Source organism: Carlito syrichta, unplaced genomic scaffold (genome assembly GCF_000164805.1).
Source record: "Carlito syrichta isolate Samal-C Ts95f unplaced genomic scaffold, Tarsius_syrichta-2.0.1 Scaffold288154, whole genome shotgun sequence".
Classification (NCBI taxonomy): Eukaryota; Metazoa; Chordata; class Mammalia; order Primates; family Tarsiidae; genus Carlito; species Carlito syrichta.
In genome coordinates, this window is record NW_007232250.1 from 474,029 (window position 1) to 484,274 (window position 10,246).

Below are 10,246 nucleotides of genomic sequence, written 5' to 3' on the forward strand. Positions count from 1 at the left end.
ACACAGCTTTCTGGGCGGGGAGACCCCCTCCGAGCAGGCCACCCTAAGGCAGGGATAAGCCACTAGGGAGTCAAGAAATCGACTGCCCTCTTACGACTCAGATGAACTTGGTACAGAGGAAAATCCAGGGAAATGTGAGAGAGAACGGAACAAAGCAGCCCCCTGAAACAAAGAAGTATCTTGTCCAAAATATCAACAGCACTGAGATTGAGCAACCTCGATCTAGAAAAAAATGCTATTATTTTAGCCATCAAAGTTTGTGTCCAGAGTTCAGAATTCAACTCGGTGAGCTAATGGTGTTCGATGATTAGCAGAGTGCCCTGTGGATAGACAGTCAAGCCAACATGCTCCAGTTTCTTTTGAAGAGTAACCATTTCCACATCCTGTTTCCTCCCCTGAAATTAGCTGGAAGGGAAATGTCACTCAGCAGAAGGTTCCAGCTTGCGAGGCAATAGGAGAAAATTGCTTCGCAATATGTTTCCAGAAATGAGAAAAGGAGAGAGTGTGCTCTGAAGCAGAGGTGCAGGCCAGTGAAGGATGCTGACAAGTCAAAAATACAGAGATTGGTAAAAATCAGGAGAGCTTGCCAGACAAGGAATCCCTGTGTCCACATGTTGGCCTTTAGACATCGAGGGATGGGGTAAGCACCAAGGGGAAAAGTAGCCTCTATTTTATTGGTAATAAACTAGATGAAAGAGCATGTCCTGTGTGATAGGCCTCCAAGCATGCGCTACATCAAGGCGTTGACACCGTCATTTTTTTAAGGGGTGAGCAAGTGCGTTTCAGTAGCTTCCAAGTTGTAAGTATCTTGATTACCAAGGAGCGGTGGGACCCAGAGCCTGACCAGTGGAAACAAAGTGCGGAGGGCTTCCTCTTCACACCCCTGCCTTTATTTTCCCTGCACGGCTCATCATTCTGCTGCATTAATTTAAGCTTTCCTATTGTTCAGAATGAGGGACTTCAACTCTCTTATCATCCCTGTGGGAATCTTGATTGTTTATTTGCGGATGACAATAATTGTTTTTATTGATCCCCGAAATGTGGAAGGCAAAGAAAGTGCTCTGACGGGGGACCAACTGGGACACACATTTAGTGCCGCATCCACGAGTGGCGAATTACTAGACAACATGTGGCCTCAGAGGAGAGCCTTTAAGACTTTTTAATGACCAACTAGACAACTTGGCGAGACCTCATCTGTACCATAAATCAAAAACTTAGCCGGGCGTGGTGGCACGTGCCTCTAGTTCCGGCTACTTGGAAGGCTGAGGCAGAAGGATCGCCTGAGCCCAGCAGGTCGAGGCTGTGGTGGCCGGGAACATGCCACTGTACTCCAGCCTGGACGATGGTGTGAGACTCCAACTCCAAAAAAAAGGAATTTTTTTAAGGCATTTGATAATTAATCACCAAGTCTCTCCATGTCGAAAAGCAATATGTTTCGTACATCAACTCAAGTCTTTTTGTTGTAGCTTTTATTGAATCCTACAAAGATCTAGTTGGGTAAAATTTATACTTTCTTATTTCTAGTACACCCACAGCACAGCCCAGGAGACTTTGGAAATGGTGCAGCTATAAGAATCTCCAGAGCCAATATCATCCAGGCCAGCGAGTTCCTTGAGCGATCCAGATCATAGGGGCATTTAGTAGAAGGAATTCCTGGATTAATCCAGCAGTTGCCATCACTCCACTGGCAAGCATCATTGTATGGAGATCCACTCCAAATATTTGGAGAAGTCACCTTGCCATCCCCAGCATGCACTTGTGTGTAGGAAACCGCGTGCCATGCCACATCCCAAATATATCGGAGGCATCAGGGAACGAAAATACAACGATCTAATTAAGTGCTGTTTGTAGGACAAGGCACCTGGGCAGGGTGAGCTTCCCTGGTCTGAATGAAAGGCAACACATCTTGTTGGAAGAGCTTTTGAGCTAATTAGCATGGTCTGTCTACCCAGAAACAAAAGAAATCAGGTCAGGCCTAAGAGGAATCAAGTATCAGAAATGCGGTCAAGTTTCCTTATTAGTAGTAAGATGGATAAGAGCTTTGACCAGATACCAAACCTTGACATCTTGACCCTCTTTTTCTGTGGTAAAAAGAACACAGATGTATAGAAAAGCCACGATGACAATTGTGTCCTATTTGTCCATTGAGGGCTCTGTTTTGGATGCTTACTGTTGAACTCTCAGAAACGACGATCTGTGCTTGACCAGAACGAGTCCTGAGAGCTTGTTTTGCAGAGTAGGGATCCAAAGTCACACAAAGGATCCCCGCCTTATTCTAGAGCTATAGTGTTTTTATTTGTATTTTCAATTTTTGAGTTGGAGTCTCACTCTGTCTCCCAGGCTAGAGTGCAGTGGCATGCTCATGACCTCCCCAGCATCAACCTGCTGGGCTCAGGAGATCCTTCCACCTCAACCTTCCAAGTAGCTGGAACCACAGGTGTGCACCACCATACCTGTCTAATTTTTTCATTCATTGTAGAGATGAGGTCTCGCAAGGTGCCCAGGCTGGTCATGAACCCGTGGGCTCAGGCAATCCTCTCACCTTGGCCTCCCAGAGTGCTGGAATTACAGGCTTGAACCACTGCTACGGTATTAGCTTGGTCCTTGGCAGTTAGCAACTCTGTGGAGGGACCATATGAAAGGAAAGGTGATTTGTCCTAATTATGATTTGTTTCCTTGTCACTCAAATTCACCTTTACCCTCAATGCCACATTCAGTTGTGTCCTTGGCCCTGGCCAGTCATTTCAACACCTTGCACGAGCTGTAATGGGACAGAGGGAAACGCGGACCTGCTCTCTGCAAAAGTTGAGTGACTATAGCCACTACCATTGCAAGCTGAAACTTTATTCCCAGTTTATCTGTTGATATATACCCCATACATCTAGTGGCATGCCCGTAACACAAGAAAGCACTAAATGTGATGTGATTACAGCATGTGTGTTTTTGTTTTTTTTTTTGAGTTGGAGTGTCACTCTGTCACCCAGGCTGGAGGGCAGTGGCACGCCTCTCGGCCACCGCAGCCTCAACCTGCTGGGCTCTGGCGGTCCTTCCGCCTCAGCCTTCCAAGTAGCCGGAACTACAGGCGCACGCTACCATGCCCGGCTAATTTTTGATTTATTGTAGTGATGAGGTCTTGCCAAGTTGCCCAGGCTGGTCTTGAACCTGCGGGCTCAGGCAATCCACTCGCCTCGGCCTCCCAAAGTGCTGGGATTACAGGCTGAGCCACTGAGCCTGGCCATGTGTATAATTTCAACATCCAACATGCACAGAGCATGATACTGCACAATGGTTAAAGCTTCATTACAGATGGACTATTGAGGGTGATGATTGTAGAATCCTTTTATCTTGACATTGGAAGAAATGTTAGATATGGCTTAGTTCAACCGTCTTAGTGTAGAGACAAGGAAAACAAGACCCAGAGAGGCTACACAGGTGTTCAACCCTCATGTGGACTAGTGGCAAAGCTGGAATGTGCAGCCAGGGGTCCCCACTTCAGTTCTGCACTGCACTCAACCCTGCCTGAGACACAGGGCTGTGTTTTGCTGTCCCAGATTGCGATGAATAGTTTTAACATGCGAGGCTTCCCCACTAAACCATGGGCTCTTAAGAACATATTCATCACCTGGCACTTCAGTGGCACATAATGGGATTCCAATAAATGTTTGTTGAAAAAGTGGATAAATGGGTGAATAAGTGAGACCTATTTTTCTACCCCCCATCATGTACAAACAAATGCTAAAATTGTAGTGGTCTCTACTAGCGCTTGCTCAGACAAGTAATGAAGAAGGAGAGAGAGCATAGAAAGAGTGAAAGGTGGAAAAAGTAGAAGGAGAAAGCAAGAAGAGAAAAAAGGGTATACAATTCAGTAGGAATAATTACCAAAGTCAATACATAGACAGAATTGTTAGATTCGGTTCAGGAGCCTTTTGTCAAGACTCTTGCCTCATCTTGTCTCTCCCAATTTTCTCAAATGAGGGCTTTGAAAGAGGATAGTTTTTTGGGGGGAGGGGGAGTTGGAGTCTCACTCCAGTGCCCAGGCTGGAATGCATACTCATGGCATACTCAGGCCACCCCAGCGTCGACCTGCCCAGTTCCAGTGATCCTTCCGCCTCAGCCTTCCAAGGAACCAGAACTACAGGTGTGCACTATCACGTCAGGCTAATTTTTTAGTTAGTGTAGAGATGAGGTCTCATCACGTTGCCTGGGCTGGTCTCGAACCCGCGGGCTCAGGCAGTCCACTCACCCCAGCCTCCCAAAGTGCTGGGATGACAGGCTGAGCCACCAAGCCCGGCCAAGGATGGTTCTTTAAGCAGGTTCCATCACTGCCGCTGCTCCTCAGGTGAAGTTGTCTGAAAAGCCAAGTTGCTCACTGGAGTCTCTCTCTTTCCCGGGGTATGTCCCCCCACCCGTTCTGCACCTGTTCCTGACCCGTGCTGCTTCTACTATCACAGAGGACAGTGCTTATGATCTGGTTTCTGGATCACACACCAGGAGATGCAGAGGACTGGCTACTTATGTAGTGGTCATTCAGACTCAGTGACCAGTAAGCACCCCGGGATATAGATACGCTGAGTTTGTTCCTCCTTACAAATCACCCAAAGCCAATGAAAACAAAGGCCCAAAAAATCCCAGTTGTCACCCCCTACCATGGGTTTGTGTTGTTCCTGAAATGCTCGAAGTAATTGAACACTGAGTAGTCCCTGCTATTTTTTAAAAATTCAGCAGCAGCAAAGCATTCAGGATTCCTAATTATAGCACATGGACGGCTTGGTACTGGGATGTGCATCTACAATATTGAACATCAGTGGGGAGTCCCTGCAGGCTGGAGAGCTGTATCCAGAGAGTGGTTATCAGTGTCTGAGTGCCAGTTGTAGAACTGGGGAGTGCTCCCGCCGGCCAAGAAGTCAAGATGGAAGACAGGAATGTCATCTTTTCAGAGGTTTTGCTGCACAGCTGCCAAGCAACTTGGGGTGATCCACATGCCGCTGTGGAGAGAGTTTTAAGGAGCCCAGCAGTCGTCTGTTTAGGATGGATTAGGTCACCTGGGCTGAGGACAGATAGGAAGATCCATAAACTGTTTGGAACTGGCAGCCCCCACCCCCATCAGCATTGCATCTAACTACATTAGCACCCTCCCCCTCGGTCACTATTCCTAGCTCTCATTTTTTTTTTTTTGAGTTGGAGTCTCACTCTGTCGCCCAGACTGGAGTGCAGTGGCAGCTCCCAGCCACCACAGCCTGGACCTGCTGGGCTCCAGCGATCCTTCCGCCTCAGCCTTCCAAGTAGCTGGAACTACAGGCATGCGCTACCACACCCGGCTAATTTTTGATTTATTGTAGAGATGAGGTCTCACCAAGTTGCCCAGGCGGGTCTCGAACCCACGGGCTCAGGCAATGCACTCACCTCGGCCTCCCAAGGGGCAGGATTACAGGCTGAGCCACCCAGCTCTCATTTGAACACACAATGCATAGGTCCACGTTTGATATTTGACCCTTGCCTTTTTTCTCTTCCTAAAATAGTTTTCCCTCATGTGGTTCCCATGGCTTCTCCCCACCTCTCCCCTGCCCCCCTTATTTTTAGATCTTGCCTCCTATCCTCTAAGAGGCCTTCCCTGACCAACCTTTGTAACGTAGAGCCAAGCTCTAAACAATCCTCCGGGCTCCATGAAGACAGAAACATTGGATGTTTTGATAACTGCTGTATCCCCAGCATCCAGAATGGCGATTAACACAGAGTTTGTTCAATAAAAATGTGTCGAAGGTGTTGCTAGCAAAGGTCTTGCAAAGGAAAAGTCTTGTCTCATGATGCCCAGAAAGCAGTTTAAGAAAAACTTTTCAGATGCTTTCTCAGACCAAGTCACTCACCTACACTGCATCCAATTTACACTTAGAAACCCAAGGAGCCTTCAAGGAAATGCTGTGTCCAGGTAAGCAAGATAACACTATTATCATTCCGCTCCCATCAGGGCTCCAAGCAGCTTTTAGAAAACCTGTCCTCTGATACACAGCACTAATTTGTGTCTTGTGGAAAATTAAATAAATTATTTTTCACCTGAAGGGAGCAGGATTATTTGACTTCAGATATTTGCCATATGGCTTTTCTTCCACACAACATAGCTTTGAGGCTTAAGGTAGCAAGAGCAAGATCATTGCTATAAATTATTCAGAGATAATTCAAAATAAGTGTGTATCTTTGACACATTGTCAAGTTTCCTAATGCTTTCTCCTGATAAGTGCTATATTTTTGATGAAATGTGGCTCGTTTCTCACACACTCTCCTGTTGCTCTGTGTCTGTGTTATGTGTCGTGTCGTGCATGTTGTTTGCTTTTGTTCCCCCCACAGAGTCCAGTCTGGCTCTTATCTCAGCACGGGGTGGTTCACCTTCATTTTGGCCATGGATGCCTGCTATAGCATTCACGTCTACGGGATGATAAATGACACCTACTGCAAGTAAGATCACAGGAAATTATTTCTATGCCGCTCCAAATCTGATATCTTGTCAAAATATCACAATTCATTTTAATACCATAAATCTGGGAAACAGAGGAAGCAACAATTATTTCCCAGCGTTCTTTGCTGACATGACATTTTATTGTCAGTGCCTCACCTTGTGAGTTTTAGGGGTGATAAAAAGAAAAATATTTGCCACCGTCTAATGTCAGATGTCAGAAGGAACACGTTTCCCTTAATCAGTGGCATATCAGGGACTCGTGGCTTGGAAATACAGAACAAATGTGGTGGTTATTTAATTTACAAAAGCAAGTTTGTCGTTTCGGCTTCTGCTGCTCAGATGGCTATGGACTCAATGGTTAGATTTGATCACCAAGGACAAAATGTCCTGAAGCCTCAGAGAAACTGATAGTTGAACAAGAGTTCCTAGAAATTATATTTCACTAATAAGTGAGTAGTCTGCCAGATCTTTATTTAAAATGAGTGTGCTTATCCACATTATAGCCTTGCTGGGGGGATAGATTCTAATTAGATGATCAAACAAACCCTCTATGCTTCATCAGGGTAATGACATCTATTTTCCTACCAATAATCGGAGCAATATAATTCGAAGATGGTTTTAATCAAGTTGTCAAAATGGTGCCTGCTCTCAGCCACAGTCTTCAACAACAAATATTTCCACGCTAGCTATACGCATAATGGAACTCAGATGAACTCAACAGCTAACTATGAAAAATCACAAAGTTTCTTCAGGTTCTGCAAGAGGCTGTCCAAAGTTTGCTTCCATTTCCTCCTTCAAAGGAAAGCCATATGTTTGAAAATAATTGGTGTGATACATACATTTTATTTGATCTATTGAAGTACCCAAGAACCTGGTACATCTTCCTAAAAGCTTTTATACATAATAGCTTTTAACTGAGTTCATGGACAAGAGTCATGTGTGGGTCTGCAGGTAAATGCATTTGCTGGGCACATAATGGATTCTTATAAAGAAAAGCATCATTCTTCATCTCAATCTTTCTTTTTCTTTTTTTTCTTTTCCTTCTCTTCTAGGACAGAAGGATACAGAAAAGTCCCCTACCATTACTACGAGCAAGGAAGAGATGAATGTGATGAATATTTTCTTCATGAACATGCCCCGTATGGGGGGCATAGGTTTATCACTGAAAAGAAAGTGTTTGCTAAATGGGCCAAGAAACACAGGATAATATTTACACACCCAAACTGGACAGTGTCTTGATGTTGGCTTCTCTGATCGTGCCACGTCACTTGCTGTGATCATGGTACTCCAACTGTGACGCCGAAGATGCCAGCGATGGGATGGTGATGACAAGGACAGCAACGGTCACATTCCTGTACCGTCTCAGACATGGATGAATGATAACTCTGCTCGGAATTTAAACTCGGGGTCTTGTAGAGGGTGGTAGTGCTCATTATGTTCTTTCTGGAGGTTCAACACACATCCTGCACTTTATAATTTAACTGGAATTGAAATGAAGGCCAGTGACGTGACAACTGTGACCTAAGAAATGGGAAGATTATCCTTCAAGGTAGCTGCCCAGAGTTGTTCTGCAGTAAGTTCCAGAAGCCGTGAGATCTGGCCTCATGAGGCAATGTCATTGACTCCATGGCTTCTTGAATCTGAGCAGCTCTACCATCTTGAAGAGCGGTTGATTGTCAAACACTGACCCAAGACATGCTACCAGGGTACAAGTATCTTACCAGTTAGCCTGGGAAGGGGAAGGTATCTTATGCTGATGTACCCTCTCCCTACAGTACTTTTCACAGTTAGAGCCTCAGGCCATTACCTAGTTAACAGTGAAGATATCATGGACATCCTGTACCTCAGGATTGCTTGACTGTCTCCAACACTTAATTCAAAATGGGCCAAGTAGCAAATCTTGATGAATTGTCACCTTCCATTCATCCTACCCAAAACAATATAACTAAACATGTTATTAGAATACTCGATATTAATGTTCAGTTATTTTTGGTTGAGTCCTAAATATGTCAGAAGGCTATTTAACATGTAAGATACCAACTTCAACACTGTAATAACACATACTGTGAAAACATTCCTAAAATATAACCAAAGGGTTTACTAACTCTGCTTCAACTCCCACAACGCAAAATTATATGCTTTTTAAAATCATGAAACAGGGAAAGCAAAGCATATTTTTACATCAATTTGTATCCTATCATACTTCATAATATATATTTGTATATTCAAATTTCTATTTTATAGGCCCAAGATGTGTCTCTCCATACATTGTATCCTCATTGCCAAGTGCCAACTGTTACACATAAGAACCAATTCCTTGCATTAAATCTGACCAGAGCTTTTGCCTTCTAGGGGTTTATTTTCCCCAGAGTGTATAGGTTTTTATACCATAATAGCAAAAATAATGCCCTTAGTGTCCAACGTGCTTTGTCATTTAGAGTCCTTTCACGTATGCAGTACCATGTGACCATGTGACATCGGTGAGCACCTCATTGGGCTAGTGCCTGTGTATTCTGTCACCTCCTTAACAGATTATCTATAACTTGTTAATTGTTATGATATATCCTGGATTGCTCTCCTTGCTAATATTTGCATAGAATAGCATATATGTAGACTAGTAACCATTGATTTCAGTGCCAAATACAATATATTATATCAGGATTATGCAAAAAGTATCACAAAGGATGGTCTTAGCTGTATGCTAGGACCCCTGTGTACTTAAGTAGTTTTGAGGGTTTTTTAATGGCTCTGTGTAGGTGGGGGGAAATGAAGAAGCAGGGACCACACAAAGGCACGAAAGCTGAGAATATAAGTTTCCTGCCCCAAGTCTGAGACAATTCTGTTTTCTGTATACTCATTGTTCAATAAATATTAGAGGGTTGATTTGCCAAGAGAGTAGCTGAGATTTCAAAAACATCCTGGCAAAATGATTCAACAGACAAAAGCCAGGCTCTGCTTGCAGAGTGTTTTAACGCTGGAAGTAGTGATGCATTTCCCTTTGGAAGCACTTTGTAGGTCTTTACCAGTGCTAAGCATTATGATAATCATTAAAATGTGCCCTTTGGGGTAAAAGCCTCTTTTCTGCTCTCTTCGGCCATTGCAATACCCCAATACTCCCATTCATAAAAACTGTCAAGCCCTAGTTCTGTGGTCGGAAAGAGTTGTTGCTCTTATATTTCCTTATGCAATTTTCAGTTCTATGAATATGAGTCTAGTTTAGTTTAGTTTTGTTTAGCTAATGATGGATAGAAATGGCCACTCAAAGAAAAATAAACAAATACAAATGTTGAAATTGTAATACAGGCTGTCTTTTCCCCTGTTGTGATACAGAAGTTCTGCTTTTAAATAAAAAGAAATTCTTGGTGAATTAGAATGCTTCGGAAGATGGTGTATAACCTTAATGATTTAGTTTTCTAATAAATGAAAGACCAGCTGTATGTGTTTTAGCCCTTATTCATGAGACACTTTTGAGAACACGCTTGCTCTCTGGCTTCACTGTAGAGTTCTCTGATGAAGGAGACTTTTGCAGGACCCAGCATCCCTCACTCTGTGGCAGCAGGCGTATGTGGCATGGTCAACTCCAGATGGGCAGTGTTTCCTTCAGAGGGATAGGCTGGGCTTTTTTTCCTCTCTTTCTCTCTCACTCTCTTTTTAAAACTAAATCCCTACTTTTCATTTTTTATTGTTGTTGTCGTCTTTTGTCTCTTTTTTCTAACAGTTAGAAACAAAAAAACACATTTTTCTCAATTTAAATTATTTCCAGAGTAATCAGCATTTTGATAGAATCTGAAGACA

The 10,246-nt window shown here is 43.8% G+C and overlaps 1 protein-coding gene across 2 annotated transcripts in view; it reads left to right on the forward strand.

Moving 5' to 3' along the window:
• The window catches only part of ST6GALNAC3 (ST6 N-acetylgalactosaminide alpha-2,6-sialyltransferase 3), a 336,203-nt gene extending 326,319 nt beyond the window's left edge, over nucleotides 1-9,884 (forward strand). Inside the window, exons 3-4 of one of the 2 annotated variants that reach the window (XM_008053442.2) lie at nucleotides 6,343-6,450; nucleotides 7,504-9,884. In XM_008053442.2, the coding sequence (XP_008051633.1) occupies nucleotides 6,343-6,450; nucleotides 7,504-7,690 (295 nt within the window). In that variant the 3' untranslated portion in view covers nucleotides 7,691-9,884. The remainder of the gene's footprint in view (nucleotides 1-6,342; nucleotides 6,451-7,503) is intronic. The other variant, XM_008053443.2, reaches the window with a different exon arrangement.
• The last annotated feature ends 362 nt before the right edge of the window (nucleotides 9,885-10,246 follow it).